Below are 17070 nucleotides of genomic sequence, written 5' to 3' on the forward strand. Positions count from 1 at the left end.
GTAGCGCAGACTCCCTTTCCTCATTTCTGGTTGCTCACTTGCAGTGCACCACTCTGTTGTCAAGCGATGCTCTCCTGTTAGGTGGATGAGTTTCTACACGGTCATCTTTTCATAAGGACATCAATTATATTGACTTAGGGACCCACTCTCCTCCTCCACAGTCTCCACTTAAGTAATTATACCTTCAACAACGCTGCTTCCAAATGGAGTCACTTTGCAAATTAAGACTTCAGCACAGCTTTTTCCACCCCGCCCCCCCATGTGTGTGGTGAATTTAAGAAGCTCACATCAACCCACAACATCACAGCATTACGCATTCCAGTTTTCATGTATAACAAGTGCATTACATTAAAATAATTTGCATATATTCTTTTACTTCCTCATAGGCTATGATGGATTAGAATTGTTTTGGGGGGATGGGCCCGGCGCGGTGGCGCAAGTGGTTAAAGGTCCTCGCCTTGCACGCCCGGGATCCCATATGGGCGCCGGTTCTAATCCCGGCAGCCCCGCTTCCCTTCCAGCTCCCTGCCTGTGGCCTGGGAAAGCAGTCGAGGACGGCCCAAGGCTTTGGGACCCTGCACCCACATGGGAGACCCGGAAGAGGCTCCTGGCTTCGGATCGGCATAGTATCGGCCCGTTGCGCTCACTTGGGGAGTGAATCATCGGACGGAAGATCTTCCTCTCTGTCTCTCCTCTCTGTATATCCGCCTTTCCAATGAAAAAATAATAAAAATAAATCTTTAAAAAAATAAAAAAAAAAAAAAAGAATTGTTTTGGGTGGAACTCTCCTGATGAGTAAATGTGCTCCAAGATGATTATTTTGAGTACAAGAGTACTTTTCCACTCATCCATTATATTATAGCCCTTTTGAAAGTCAGAGAAGATCAGCAAATTATTTTCATACAAACACATCTTCTTCTGCCTCTATGGGGCCAGCAAAGCTTTGGCTGAAGGTTGATTTCAGTTTTATGATTTTGTATGAGATTGGTGCTGTTTTCATGAAAAAATTCTATTATTTTTTAAAAATCCATCAACATGTTTTTTTTCAGTTTTGTTTTACAAGACAAATGAAATCACCAAAATATTCTAGGCCAAAACGCTTCACACTGAAAAGACAGTGAACTGGCCAAGCATGTCCAAATAAAGTCTAGTAATTCAATTACGTAAATGTGGAGGAAAAAAAATCATTAAAGATTGCAACAGCTATATGTCAGTGGTCTTCAAAATGTTGCTGAAAATACATACTACAAAAACTGCACATGAATTTCAAAAAATGTTTTCACCAAATTAGTATACCTTTTGATTTCATTTTCCATGAATGTTTGAAGTACCCATATATAGCAATTTCATTTCATTTAACTAATTTAAGCCTCTGGCTGCAGGTGCTTCTGGGGTTCCATCAATGAAGTCCGAGAGCAGTTTATAGTGACAGAGGCACTCTTCTTGTCCCCAGACTTTCCAAAAGAAAAAATTATCAAATACAGACAGATTTTCTTTTCTATTTTACCCACCCTTGGGCCAGCCCTGGCTGAAGAGGAAATGTGAAAAAATTCCCAACCAGAGAATGTTAAACTTGCAAGATCCTGAAAGCCCCCAGTGAGGCTAGCCACACCAATTTTGCCCAGTGTACGGGTTATGCAAAAAGATCAATCCTCCACAAAAGTAAGACCTCTCAACCCTCCATCTGCATCTGAACTACTGACCCCACGATTTGTTTCAGGAAAGCTACTCCGTGGAACCTTCCATATGGCTCTGTCTGGCAGGAAATTCATCTCAGAGCCATGAACTGTCACAACTTCCTATGCAACAAATCTTGTTATAAAAAATGAAGAAATTTCTTCATATTGACTCTTTCTTAGAAGCGCAACATCTCAAGAAATGATTTGAACTGATGACTCCTGGGATCTAAACAGACATGAAGGAAAAGTACTAAAAAAAAAAATCACAATTTCAGGTGGACAAAGGGGGATTTCTCTATCTACAGATCTTTCACAAGCAATACACAATATATCAATCAAGTCTACCCACATGAGTGCTTATGACTTGATAGCTGATCATCAAAATTTCTATATGTATATATGTGATATATACACATGTGTTCATATGCAAGCATATATATGCACATTCCTATGAATACACATATGGAGAAAAAGGATAGTCATGATATTTATCATGATCTGTATGCACTATTTCATTTTGACTCAAATCAACACTTTGGGTACCTTGGTCAGTTTTGGTTTGCTTCAGCTAAATAAATAACAGGAGTTTCTTAGGAAGAAAGAAGGCTTATTTCCACTTACGGCTTTGAAGACTCACAGCTCGAGTCCAGGCAATTCTATTAGTCTAGCACCAGATAATGGAAGAGCATGTGCAGAGAAATCATCATTTGATTGGCTAGGATACAGAGAGATACAGGGAGCACAGCCTTCATCTCCTCTTTCTACTGGTGCCTGCTGAACATCGTCGTCAGGATTCAACACTAAATTCCAAGTTAGCAACCTAATCCAGTCCGATCCTCCCCAACACTCCACCTTCAGAACTAAAATTGGATTGCGCGTCCACCCTAATCCATCAACCATTAGCATGAGTTCATTAACATTAAGACTCTGAGGCTTAAAGGTTTATATGAGTTTGGGGAGCCGAATCCCACTCGTCCCATAACACTGAGGTAGCTAGTAACCTTTTAAAATAAACATAAAAAATGTTGCCAGTTATCACACAGGGAGAAATGATTGAGACAGGGTTAATACATTCTTATCACCCACATGTTTTGAGTCTAATATGCTGCTCCCTGTGGAACCTAAACCAGTGAGGTCTTATCTGTTGGAAACTAGAATCTCCACCAATTCTATTTCCATTAAACATCTCTACTGCTTTCTTCTCACTTCACATCACATATACTACTTTAAATTCTATCATAAACCAATTATTTTTGCATTATTTGTATAGGTGGCGTTGTTTATTTGCTATCGGTTATCTATTATGCAGGGCAGTCCATCAATTTACTCCTAAGAAGGCAAAACAACTCCAAGTGATGCAAAGATAATGTTATATTTTACCCATCCATGCAGACTTTAACCCAGCAACACAAGAAGACTTTTAGCATTAATTACAGGAGAAACACCAACGCGAGCTCGAACCACACAGGAGTGGTATCCAGATTCCACCTATTCTGCTCCAGAATGCTGGTATCCAGCTGCACCAGCTTGTGGAACTCTGACGGACATGTGTACCTAAGTTTCTTTAACACACCATTCCAGAGAAGTACATATCAATGTTCAAATCTAAGATTACTGATAGCTGGAGCACAACATCAGTGAATGGATTTACAACTATTCTCTCTCTGAGCAGAGAAGGGAAATGCAGATTCTCTGATGAGTGAGGACCCCTGGAGGAAAGGTGGAGCTGTGTGCCTCCTAGTCACATCGTATGTAACACCCTAACTTCTCCATGGCCCATTGCAAAAACTAATAAGAAAACAAAACTCAGCAGTGGATGTCATTGTTCAGCACTACAGTGAGGAAGAGCAAAGTGCCCTGGGTGTAAAGGAGGAGAGCAACAAGTCATGAAAACAACAGAAAACAGAAGGAGGCAAACAGGACAGCATAAAGAGAGTTAGCCAACAGAGCCCACACAGGGCTGCTTCCATGGGCCAGACACAACCATAGCCTGAGCAGTTGATCTCCAGAAAGCACCCCGTACTGCCTCTCAGTGCTTTGTCTTTCTGATCTGTAAAACCCGCAGCAAAATTGTATCCACTTCATGTAACATCCAGTAGCACTAAATGCAATGGTTAAGGCAAGGTGCCTAGTCCAGGGCATGACACGTGGCAAATATGATTGTCCCATACAAAGTCAGAGCTGGAGCTCAAAGCCACAGGCTTGGGTAGCAGACAAAATCAGCAGTTAGGAGACAGCATGGTGATAAATGTCAGATGATTGCATCTCAAGTGCACAGGGTCAGCAGGATGCACTTGCAGTGAGTAGAAAAGGTGGTCATTCCTGTGGGGACCTGCAGCCCAAGGCCAGGACTCACAGCCGGATGGGTGATGGAATGTGCTGTATGTCAGCCCATCTCACCCTTCCCAAAGGCATCCTGGTGTGAGACTGATTATCACAACCCTCATTATCTGTAAGGCCAGGTGGTGGAACTCCGTGGTGACTGAACTCCTTTCAAACTCAGAAACTGTGCTCTGAAAACAGAAAGAAAGAGCCCTTCCTGCACAGTACTTGACGTATGCAAGAGGGTGATGGAGAATCAGGCTGCCCCCTCTGCATCCCCTTCTGGTTCCAGGGACGGCTGGCACACGGATGCTCCTTCTGCCCCATGGTTGGTTGAGTTTCTAGCTTTCCCATTTTAGTTTTTGGCTCCTCAACAGGCTGAGTATGCTTCCAGGAGCCTCCCTCCACAGGCCCATCTGTCCACACTCCTCACAGCCACAGCCGACTAGCTGGAGGCCTGGCAAGACCCTGAGGTGGGTACACAGGGGTGCGGGATCCTGGCAGGGGGGAGGGCAGTCAGAACCACACATGCCTCCTGAGTGGCATTGCTATTCAGAACAAGTGAACTCATAAACACTGGATCAATAGTTACACTGCCAGACATCTACTGCCAGCAGACTCTAAAAATAGAGAGGAGGCGGGAGGGGCAGGGAGGTGCTTTCTGTGCCCCTCCTTGTCTGGAAAACACTAATTTCCCTTAGGTCTCCACCTGGGGAGGAGTCTTTCAGAAGGGAGTAACATTTCTATAAAGGCTTAAGGACAGGAAAAGGAAGTGAGCTGGCAAGAGGGAGGCATGCATCACGGATGCAACTAATAACGGACAATCAGCAAAGACCACGCATGTCCTGACCTGGAAATACAGTCATTTCACCAGCTCCTGCACAAGATCAACTGCATACAGCTACACAACAACCACGGAAAGACAGTGGGCCAGCAACACATCCAGGGCAAGGACAATGCAACACAATCCAGAGAAAGCACAGAGATGGGCTAGCAGAAGGAAGTGGTCTCAGGCATTCGCTCCTTTGCTCCTTTATACAACAGTCTCCAGAGAGCACCATCTGTATGCCCAGTGCTGATCACACCATCTTGGGTAAGACAGAGAATGCATTGCACCTCCTGAAACTGAGAATCTTGGCTGACAAAGACAAGCCAAGTGCAATTGATGGGATCATCCTAGCTAGAGAAGAGGGTTCAGTAAAAAATTCAGAGTGTTGGGTAGCATCAGAATACTGGAAGTGGGAACGGATGATTTTTGAGTTGAGTGGATTCCATACAAACTTTGGCCAAAAATGTCAAGAATTAGCTGGGGTTTCCATACCAGTTGGAACCACTAGGAGGAAGGCTCTGTCGCTGGGATAGGTTCCCTGCGTTCATGAAAGGTAAAGAAGGATGAGTGAGTGAGGGAATAAGGGAAAGAAAGACAAGGCTATCATGGTAAAGGAAACACGAAAGAAGACACAGCCCAGGCCTAAAGGGATCATGGAGTGGAGAAGAGATCCACAAAGAGGGTCTCAGCTTAGAAGCTGAAAATGCCAAGGGCTTCCATGTACAGGAAAGTGCCTGACTGGGGGCTGAAAAGCACCAAGGCCACACCATCCTGGGCCATTTCATGTAGCTGCTCAATCAGAACTCAACCATAACCCTGACATTTCTCAGACCTTTTGTTTTGCAACTCACGCCAGAAACATGTCCTTCAACGGGAAAGCTGTAGTCTACAGGCGAGTAGGTACCGCTCAGCCTGAGAGCCACTCACCGGATGATTTCCACAAACACATCCACTTCACAAACTGTCGCCTTATTAGGGGAATCTGCAACCACAGAAGACATTCATGCAAATATGTAGGTATGGCCCAGATGCCTAGCAAAGATCCCTGAGTAGCACCCCAGCCAGGTTCTGAGGCCCAGCACTGATGCTCCCAAGGAGTCTTGGAACAGCAGTAAGCACAGTCTTGACCTAGTAGGCTTAGGCACAGCAGCTCCACAGCAGCTACCTGGAGCCGTCTGTCACCCATGTGCTAAAGGAAGACCTCTGCTCCACATTATTCCTTACCGCCTAGTCAAGGGCTCAGTTGTCAGAGCTGGACCCTGCTCCTGTGAGTGCTAAGCAACACTTTGGGCCATCTCCCTCCCCAACTCCAACTCAGTGCCCTTCCTGAAAAAAAAAAAAAAAAAACCACCCTGATCCCTCAGATTGGCCACAGTTACATTCTACAGACAAATGTGTTGGGAGCAAGTCTTAATAAACACTGGGAGACAGGCAGAACCTTCATTTCCATTCAGTTTTCTTTGTTTAAGAAACACCTGTGAGCAGAAGAGTTCACAACACAGGGTGGGGCTTCTGCCTTCTGAAGGCTGTCCCCCCCCAGCCTGTGTGAACAAAGCAGCCCACTGAGCATCACTGCCAATCAGAGTCTATGACAAAGTGAGCGACAGGTGTTCGGCGCTCCTGAGGGATCGGTGGTAGCAGGGTGCAAAGTCCCAAGTCATCGGGATCGGGCACAAAATCAAGGAAATGCACTGGGTCACTTCCCCAGTCCTGTCTGCTTGCTATTTGTGTGTGTGTTTTTTTTACATAAAGTTCTGGGCATCAGCTTCCTCATATATAAACACAAGATGAGTAAGTCCATTTCAGAGAGCTTTGGTTAAATGTCTCCACATACATATAATGTATAGCGCAGTAACCAGCAATAACTGATGTCTGTTTCATCTTGTTAATTTAATACTAGTACCTCGTGGTCTTGCTCCGAAACACCCTAACTGCATCACCGTCCTCAAATGATATAACCTCCCCATGAGTTTGTTTCTCATCTGCAAGATGGGCATAGCAACAGCATGTGTATTACAGGGTTGTCACTCAACGTAAGCACGGTTATGTGGTCGGAATGACTGGGTTGAGATATAAAGCACACACTCCCTCACACACTGAATGCTCAACCAGCCTTGCCTAGCAGTATTACTGTAGATTCTTTATGATGTAACCTCACCCTTAAAAACATATGTATACAGCGTATCAGCACAGGGCAGGAGTGGGAGATTGCACATTATTTGTGATTCTTTGCAGGCTGTGGATGACTTGTTAGGTGTAAGGTTTCCCGGTATCTCTTCAAGGATCATTAGAGTTAATTGGATAAAGTAAGACATTTTTTAAAAGTTCCCTCACATTTGAATTTGCTGCTGAAGCACTTATTCTTTGGAGATTGGAAAAGATCTTCAGGAAATTATATTGGTGAGAACAAAGCAGAACAAAATGAAACTAGAGCAAAAAGTCCTCTGCTGGTTGTGGAGAAAACTACAAGCAACATCAGGACCATTACCCTCAGAGAGAAGGATGGTGGCTAGGGTGGCTCCCAGGGACAAGCTGGGCTCCACTCATCGTGGTTCCTTAGAGTGCGGTCATATGAACGGCCAAAAGAGAAAACAAAAAGGAGGGGGAAGAAGGAGAGACCCACATCTCCTGCACATCAAATAAAAAGTGAAAATAAAATAACCTGGGACCCTACATCATCACAACCCAGAATCAGTACACATGCAAATTTAGCCATTGTTATGCAAACAAAATACAGTCTGCATTTCCTCCTTGCCTGTCTGCACAACCAGAAAATACAGTGCCTCTGCTTGAGAATTCCAGGGTTTACTACTCCAGGAAAGTGTAGTCCCAACAAAGCAGCCCTTACTGGCTTCATTGCCTCAGAGAATGAGAGTGATCCAAAAAGTACCTCCTCTCTGCAAGTGCCTGTTACATGGCACCCAATGCACTTCCTAATACAAACCCATGGTCAAGTCCTAGCTCAGGTGACCTCTGCCCAGCAGGACTCTGTCCACTGTAAGGGTCATGCCTTCTTCCCTGAAGCTGGCACAGAATAGCAGGACACATTCCAGGACAGCCTTCTGGGTCCAAATTTGGGTGGGGACAGATGCAAGGTCTGGAGTGAAACTCCACCATGTCCTTCCTTCCTCCAGACTTGCACGTGGAAAGCGTGTAGAAAAAAATGCAAACCAGCATCAGGCCTGAAAGAGACAGACAGACCCCACCCCTCTTGGGATGAGAACACAAGCAGCACTGAAGGAAAGGCAAAGCTAAGGAAGCCAGCCAGCACGTGAGAGTGAGACTGTAGCGAGAAACCGTACCCCACCCAGGGCCGGACTCACTGCTGCCTACAGAGACTCTTGATTCTCATGATCCTCAATCGGCCACCTTGGGAGAACGGATGCAAGCCACTCCTGTCCGCTTTACCTTTCCTATAACATAAGCATCCCTGTCTGAGAAAGCCCTCTTGCTATCTATCTTCAAGTCTTTACAGAGCTGTCTTCCGCCCTCCCCGAAAAGAAATCAATCATCTCATTTGTATCTAAAATGTTTCCCACGTGAGAATGTCTATATTTCTCACTGAGGGGGTTCCTCCTTGCGAACCAGAACAGGGACAAGGGAGGCAGCTGGACCGGCTTAAATTCCATTGACTGTACTGTTTCAGACATCATTTTTGTGCTTCAACTTCAGTAGCCTGAACTGGCTGCATCTTTGCAACTGTCATGAAATCCCTTTTTACAGCAGGCACACAATCCTTTCAGAGCAGAGGCAGCTACACATTTCACCTTTGTCCAAAATCATTTCCTCCAGAGCACAGTGGAAGAAGTACATTTCATGAACCAGTGACTGAGTAGCAACTCACTGTGGCCACGAGAGCTAGCTTCCCAAAGACAAAGGATCACGGGACGCCTGCTGCCTGGTCACACACCTCATTCAGCCCTGCTCTTGCAACTCAGATGAATGTCCACTCCTCCACGTTCTGTGGGTATTGCCACAGAGACTCAGAGCACACACACCCTGACCTCAGAATCACCGTAAGAGGCCAAGACAGCAGGCTCCAGGGACATCTTGCCAACAGCCTTCATCTGCAAGAGGTGAGGATACGGCCACTTGGCCTTGTCATTACTTCAACTGCCCCATCTGGAAAACTTAGTGAAGGCATGATTTCCACAAACCATCTAAACTTCTTCCTCATGATTACCCTGTAAGAAAATGCCAGAGAGTGAAATTTCCCGTTGCAATCACAAAGTATGTTGTCCTACTGTGAGTGGTGTGGTCTCTCAAACTCTGGAGGAAGCCTGAACCCCAGAGTCTACCTTGTGCCTGCTGGGTAGACAATTTCGCACAGACTGCTTGGGTGTACAGCATGAATGGAGCTCAGTTTCCCAGAGTAAATGATATTTTCCGTGGACAACTCAGATACCTTCAGCCTCAAAATCCACATGCAGACCGGAAAGAGCATCTTTCTGTGTCCACCAGCTCACAGAGGAAAGCAGCCCAGCAAAGCATGAGGCCCTTTAGAACACGGTGGTTCTGCCAGAGACCTAGAGCCCCCCACCCCTGGAATGGGAGGCAATGGAGGGGCATGATCTCAGGGCCAGAGAGAGGACATTCTCGCCAAGTCAGCCCTCCTCCTTTGGGACTCAATGACCCCACCAAGACGTGTGCAGGCTCCTAGGCACCACGGTCACCAGTTTAGGCACAGGTGGAGCCCCTGCCGTCCATCTCAGCGGCTCTCCCTCCTGCAGCCACCTCTCATCCTTAAAAAGTCCAGGTGCCCAGGAGGCCAGCAGTAGGGGCACGGCTCCCCATGGATAACCTGAGCAGGTTCACCTGTGACTATCACATTTCTGGGCAACTTGCTCAGCTTCCGCCTGAAACACGTTGCCCAAGGGACCTAGTGACCCCTCTGCCAAGCTGGGGCAGGTTCCAGTGCACACACCTGCACACCTGCCCCTCCATCCCTCGCCCCTGCACACACAACCATACCCAAGCAGATCAGTAATTGGTGCAAGAGCCGAAGCTCCCTACCTGAGGGTGGCGCTCTCCCCCTGCCGGACCGTCACGTTGTCCATGGCTTTGGGGAAGGTGGCATCTCCGCTGCGCACGGGCACTCCTGTGGGTACAAGGAACAGCAGCCTGAGAGACACGACCACGAGGCACTTCCAGGACAGGAACAGGTATCCACACACCCCCATCCTCGAAGGCCGCAACTTCCCAGAACTCCGGCAACGGCACGGCACACGCCCCCCGGGCGAGCGCAGGAAGTGGGTGGGGTGGGGAGAGTGAGCTCCGAGAATGAGCACAGAACCCTCGGCTTTCGGGAGGCGCGCGCAGAAGAGCGCGCAGACTCCTCCAAGTCTGATATTCCGCTCCCAAATCCAGCCTCAGCTCGCCAGTCGCGGAGACCCAGTTTCCACGGAGGACATCCAGAGAGGGGCGGGGTGGGGGTGGCTTTCTCCGTCGCTGCCGGGGCCGGGGAAGGTGGCCGAGAAAGGACAGGCGCGAGGCAGGTGCAGAGGCGTGCGCAGGGTTCAGGAGCCGCTTCTTCCCGTGAGCAGTTCAGATATGGCACTTTGGAGAGCAGTAAGCACTTTGGTGCCGGAAGGGGACTGGCCTGGGTAACATCCAGATACCCAGGGGTGATCTGTGTGATCCCCGCGTTCCGACCGGGGGGTTGGGGTGGGAAGACAATCCAAGACTTTCTTTGTAAGTTTCGGAGGAAGCCTGGGTCCCTCCCCAGCCAACAGTCTGCAACAATAGCGGATGGAAAGTGGCAGCCCGCGGGAGGCTGCGGGACTAGAGGAGGACGAGACGACCACGCCGGCCTCGTGCGATCCGCACCCGCAGCTCCTGCCGCAGCCTCCTGGGTCAACTTCCTCGGAGCCCGGACGCGCTCTGCAGCCGCCGGGGTCTAGCCGGTGTCGGCGGGGCAGTGGCCGCTGCGGAGGACGACGAGGCAGGCGCTGCGGGAAGGGAGCGGAGCGCCTCGGCCGCTCGCTGGCTCGCTGGGGACAGGCGAGGCGCAGCCGGCACCGGAGCCGCGCGGACGCCACGCTCAGCGGCCGCCCCCGGCCCCCGCGCCGCCTGCCTCCCGGGAGCAGCCCGGACGCGCGCGGGCCCCGGTCGCTGGGGTTGTCATGGCAGCGGCTCCATCCCTGACCGCCACTTTCTCCCGGAGCCGACTCGGAGCGCGCGGGCGGCGGGCGGCGCGAACGGCGCGCTCATCCTGGCCGCGGCGGCGCGTGGCGCGGGGCGCGGGCGCCCACCTTAACCCCCGCCGCGCCGAGCGAGACCAAGCACGAGCGCGGCGGGGAGTTTAACCATTTGCTGCCGCCTTGAATAGCGGACACTTCGAAATCCAAAAGAGAGACAAAGTTAAGCACGCAGTCTTCACACGCTTCATAAGGGGCATAAACTAACTGATGAGGAACGGGACTCCTTGCAGCAGTACCCTTTTAAAAATTCAGATCCAGACCGTCAGCATTCCGAGTTAATTTAGTGTTGGAAGGATGTTTCGATGACCTGATTTACATTAATAGTGCAACAGCCATGCCTCCAGCACCTCCCACCAAGAAAGCGACTTAATGCCCCAGGGACTGGATGCCACTTGGGAAATTAGAGCTCTTCCTCATAGAAAAAAAAAAAATATATATATATATATATATGTATATAGCAAAAATCACAAAAATCCTTCCGTGTGTGACAGAGGCATAGTGGCATGGCAGTGTCACACAGTTGTGACACTGTGTACATTTAGAGGCGCCAGGCCTGCTGCTGGGGTGTGTGTGTGTGTGTGTGTGTGTGTGTGTGTGTGTGTGCCAACGAACCGTGCTTTACCTATGCTGCACACACCAAGCTTTCCTGGGCTTCATGCTCTCACACAGCTGATCTCATCTCTAAGGGCTGTGTTTCACAGATTTTTGAAACCCTAGGAAAAGATTGGATTTTCTAGAATCCCCCACTTGCTTCCCTCTGCCTGCTGGCCCGTTATTCCTGCCTTGACTTCAGCTCTCTGAGGAGTTGACACATTTGCTGTACTAGCTCACCCCTGGGCCCCAGACAAGCACTCAACACCCCAGCCCGCACGGCAGCGTTGACACTAATACAGACTCATCTCGGGGATCCCCACATCTGGGCTCCCAGCACTGACCTGAATCCTCCATCTGGGACAGAGGAGAGAGAACACTGGGTGTGTGTTTCTGGCTGGATTTTCAATAGAATCGAACTGGGAAACTATTTTAAAAAAATAAGTAAGTAACAAGAAAAGCGTCCTTCCCTAAAGCCATCCAACGGCAAGCAGGGGGCTGAAGCATTGAGGGTCAATCTCTCCTGCACTGAGACAGGGTCTTTGTGCTTCAAACAGCCTTGCAGCTTCAGGGCAGCTCCAATCACTCCCACGGATGACATGCTGGAGGTGATACTAGCATGTCGTCCGTCATTAACCCTCACATGCACTTGTCTAAAGAGACAGGCATTGGAGGTGTGGTGGCTAATCTCCAGAGTGTCACAAGACAGGCTGAGAAACGGAGCCTTTCTCTTTTAACTGCTGACCAGATCATGCTCAGCTGGGAAAAGTACAGCAACTTCACAATAAAGATGGCAAAACACTTGGCATTAGTTCATCACTAGGCCACTTTTCTCATCTTCTTTGGTGGCTTTTACTGATAGCAGATTCCCAAGGAAACCATCTGGCCATCTTGTCCACTGGGGCCGTTTGTCAGCTTATGGCTCTTACTGCATCTGCATGAAAGCAGAAGGGTGCCATTTATAGTTCTTAAAGGAAAAGAGGAAAATTAACCCAAACACTAGTGCATTCTTTCAAGATCCCATTTTGCCTTCCTTTGCCAATGGAGGCTTGTGGAATAAGAGATGGAATGATGAAGATGTTAGATGACAGCAGAGAGAAGACGTGCCATTGTGTCCCCCAACTTTCCATCTGCTCAATTTCTGTTTCTTCTCCAAAAGCCAAACCATCACCTCGAGTAATCCATCCATCCAGGTCAACCATTCCCCTTATTCCTCCACTCTTCCTTCCTCCAATCACATCACAGACGACAGAGTCTTTTTCCCTACAGCCTGAGCATCGCAGGGATGGTGTCTCTGATGATAAATTCTAATTCTGTTTCTTGCATCTAATTCCCAGGCAGATACAAATGAGCATCAGTTTTTGCATCTAAGAATGGGGATAATGACGACAACGGGCCATCCCAAGGGACCCACAGACATGATTAACTCTCCAGGAGCATACTTAGAAATCCATTTCAGATGGAAATGGCTTTATTAACACATCTTCCCAGCCGCCGCTTCATTACTACAGCTGGACAGAAAAATGATTCATCGTCCAGGTTCTTTAACACGTTTGGTTTACACCACTCTGCACGTGGTTGGTCTGAGGCTGCCAAACCATCTCTCTCTCTTTGTATCCCAGCGATTACCAGCAGGACACCCAGTAGTTCCCTCGGTGGCTCTCACGGTGGACAGTAACACTTTGCTGCTCTGTGGGTCCAGGGATACCAAAGGACAAAAGGTCGGTGATATTAACGCAATTAACAAGACTGAATGCATCTCAATTGAAGCTGCTATTGAACTGGTATGGAATGATGGAGATCAAAATTGTGTGTCACCTCCCCTTTCCGTCCCTTAATCCCTAAATATAACCAACACTTAGTGGCTTATCTTCTATCCTGTCTCCTGCTTCATAAAAACTGCTGGATTTATTTTATTTTTCCCAGCATATCCAAGTTAATGAAAAAGGGATGACAGCCAGAGCTATTTCATTATTTGTATTCTTTATAGAAACAACTTCCTCTCTGCCTTCTGGAAAGCAGGCTCCTAACAAACACTACCTGTACCTCATCCCCACCCCCACCCGTCTCCCGCTCTTCCTGCCTTCCTACTTGCATACACATATACTGTACACATAAATCAACTTGTCACAGCTTGTGTCTGTGCTGACAGCTGTAATTGCTTCAGGTTATAAAAATATCTATAGGACAATGCCTTTCAAACTCATACACAGAGAGAGACAGAGAGAGAGAGAAAATAATCACAACCCCTTTAAAAATCTTGGGAAGACTACAGAGGGGACAGGAGAAGAGGTTGCATGCAAACCCCGAAGTGCAGTTACAGGTAAGGAAAGAGTGTATGGGGCCTTCTGAAAGAAGGAATGGAGACTGAGACTTGGTGGGAATGGGGAACAATTCCCCACATGAAGCAAATCAGCTACAGTTTTGATGTTACTATCTATTTGTTACAGCAATCTGGAGTTAACTAAAAAGCCATAGCGCTCGCTTACACACACTCTTTCTCTCTCTCTCTCTCTCTCTCTCTCTCTCACATGTGCATTCATGTACACACACACACACGCACAGGAAACCAAGACAGGAACACTTGCTTAAGACATTCTGCTTCGGCTTCTCTTCTAAAAAGGCTAAAGGCCCCCTCTCCTGGTGGAGAAATCAAATCGGAGCACAGGAAGGAAAAAGGAGAACTGTAGAGCAGCTGGAAACTGATGTGACATCAAATAGATATGGGAGGATTTAATCAGGAGTAGTAGTGCACATCTGGATAAAGAGACATCTCTAGGGACAGTGGGGAAGGACTGGGCTCCAGGAAACTATGTGTATATGGTTTTTTTTTCCTTCCTTTATGAATGTGGGGTGGAAATAATTTTTCTGTTCATTTGGGCTAATATTCAGCATGTTCAGTTTCCAGCAGGAACAATGAAATGGCATCATGGGAATGGGGGAGGAGTCCAGGGAGATAAAAGAGATAAAGAACAGAATGGAGAAGAAGGAGAAGAACAAAAGAAGAGTGAGAAGCAGTGTATCCAGGAATCCTGAAAGTCAGGGAACTTCTTGACATACAGAGAGCAGAGACATGATGGGTGGAAAAATTAGAATAGACAGAGACATGGGGAAGGAGTGTGAATGGGTCAAAAGGGATGTGGAGGAAGACAAGGACACACCCTAAAAGTCAGGAGCCCTTTGGCCAGTCTTTCTTCTCTATGTCTCAAGTGGAAAGAAGACTCTAGACTCAATGAATTACAGAATGATACATCTTAAAGGAGGCTAGCCAGATATTTGGTGGAACTGACTCATTTCATAAGTCCAGGAGGAAGGATTCATTGTCAGAGGAGCATCAAGTCAAACGTTGGCAAAGCAAGACTAGAACTCATGTCTCCTGGCTCTTATTCCAAGTCGCTTCTTCAGTGTTGAGTATCTAAACATCCACTTTTGCAGCTTCACCTGCGGTGAAGAGGAATCTGATGCTTTCACTGCTCCATGTCGCATCAGGCACTCAATTGTTCAGTTAAGTTCTGTTTTTTTTTTTTTTAAACTTGGGAATTCTAACATGTACCAGGAGCTGCACTGAGATCTGGAGGGGCAAGAATAAAAGGCATAGTCCTGCACTGGCGGTGATGCTTGCCTGGTGCCACTGGGCTGGCCAGTGCTTTATTTGTATTGATATTTATGAACAGTAAAGTCATAATAGACTCCACTCTGCTACTAGGTCAAATTTCCAAGTATGACTTTGGTTCTCTTGCTTCCCTTCAAAGAGACATTAAATAGGTGTGCGTGTTCTTGAGCATTCCTAAATGTAGGAAAGAAATTATCTTCCTAGTGCACCTGTATTCCAGGCATACTCAGGGTTGCCAAAGCAGAGAATGAGAATTAAAAGCATGTCCCATGAGGCCTCACCCTCCTAAAGCACACTGTCTAGCTCGGGTGATGGACATTAAGCAAAGAATTCTGCTGTACTGGGGATTCCATGATAAGCACTGTGACGTGGAAGCATAGAACAGAATCTTCTTATTGAACTGGAAGAACAAGAAATGCTTCCCCAAGGCAATGGGGTTAAATGGAGGCTTAATGTGAGGAGGGGGTGAGGGGAAGGCGCTGTGGGCAGGGAACAGCATAACAAAGAGTACAAAATGAACCTGCCTTTGAAGGTTTTGCCTATGTTTGCCCAGGGGCAGGGACCCTTTGTTCTGCCAAGGGTCAATTGGATATTTATAACATCATTCATAGGCCATATGAAATTATCAACATAAAAATTAGCTGCTGTAGATATATTGCATTTCAAGCCCTGCCTGCAGTTGCATTGGCAGCCTAGACCGAATGATATATCTGCATTATACAACCAAGCATACCAGAACCAACCTCACTCAAACTGAGAAGCATGGCCAGTGGTGGGGGCAAGACAGTTGCTGTGATGCAGAGGGCTAATCCATAGCCTGCAGTGCCAGTGGCTTGAGTCCCAGCTACTTGGCTTCAGATCAGGTTGCCTTCTGATGTTTCTGGGAGATGGCTCAAGGAGATGGCTGATGCTTCAAGGATCTCAAGTCTCTGCCATCCACTGTGGGAGACCAGCATACAGTTTCTGACCCATTGTGGCTTTTTAGGGGCATGAACCACTGGGTGGAATCTTTATGTGTGTGTTTGAGTCTGTGTTTGTGTGTGCTTCTATGTGTCACTTAATTTCAAATGAATAAACGTCTGCAAAAACCGCTAATACATACATACATACATATATACATATGTCATACATAAGTACGTACATACATAAATCAACAAGCTGAAAGCAGATGACTCTAATGCATTCCACATCTCATCGGAAAGCTCCAGTCCCATCATCATGCTGTGCTTGCATACTCATTGAACCATTCAATGTGGATGAGGACACTGAGGAAGTTTGTAAAAAGTGAATCGAGAAAGTGTTTGGGGCAATATTTTGAAATCCATGGATTTCTGTACAACAATCATTTCTACAATTTTTCTGATGCCTCCTTATATTGATGGATTAAGAAAGACCATGGCTTTGGGAACATGAGCTAGCCTCATTTATACCAATATCGCCCACCAGAAAGGATTGAGGAGATGGGGAAGTGAGACAATCAATGGCTGTCGAGGTGACGGTGGTGGAGAAGGGGCTTGTGTCCTACACGCTGAGTCCAGCAGTGCTGCCTGTGGAGTGCAGCACTTGCTTCCCTTGCCCTGGTGGTCCTGCAGAGGTCAGGAGCAGCATTCAGGGCTCTGGCCCAGGAAGCACACGCAGTACTCACATCGCAGGGATTCATTCCAGATGCCCAGGCAAATCCTCAAGTTGAGAGGTGGTCAGCAAGAGGAAGCAGCTCAACCATATACCAGCACCAGCAGAAAGACCAATGAGCACGCCAACTTCCTCCCTGGTGGCAGCCTTGAGCATGCAGAATTCAGGTCTGTGGGAAGGAGCCTGTGCTAGAGGGACAGGCCA

At 47.6% G+C, this 17070-nt stretch overlaps 1 protein-coding gene across 3 annotated transcripts in view; it reads right to left on the reverse strand.

The window, feature by feature from the left end:
* NTM (neurotrimin) overlaps positions 1-17070 on the reverse strand; it is a 1029928-nt gene that overhangs the window by 444892 nt on the left and 567966 nt on the right. For 2 of the 3 annotated variants that reach the window (XM_040992636.1, XM_040992637.1), the window contains exon 1: positions 9844-10253. In XM_040992636.1, coding sequence (XP_040848570.1) covers positions 9844-10010 — 167 coding nt within the window. In that variant the 5' untranslated portion in view covers positions 10011-10253. Of the gene's footprint in view, positions 1-9843; positions 10254-17070 lie in introns of those variants that run through there. The other variant, XM_040992635.1, reaches the window with a different exon arrangement.

This window comes from Ochotona curzoniae, unplaced genomic scaffold (genome assembly GCF_017591425.1).
Source record: "Ochotona curzoniae isolate NIBS_2020 unplaced genomic scaffold, NIBS_Ocur_1.0 contig_832, whole genome shotgun sequence".
Classification (NCBI taxonomy): Eukaryota; Metazoa; Chordata; class Mammalia; order Lagomorpha; family Ochotonidae; genus Ochotona; species Ochotona curzoniae.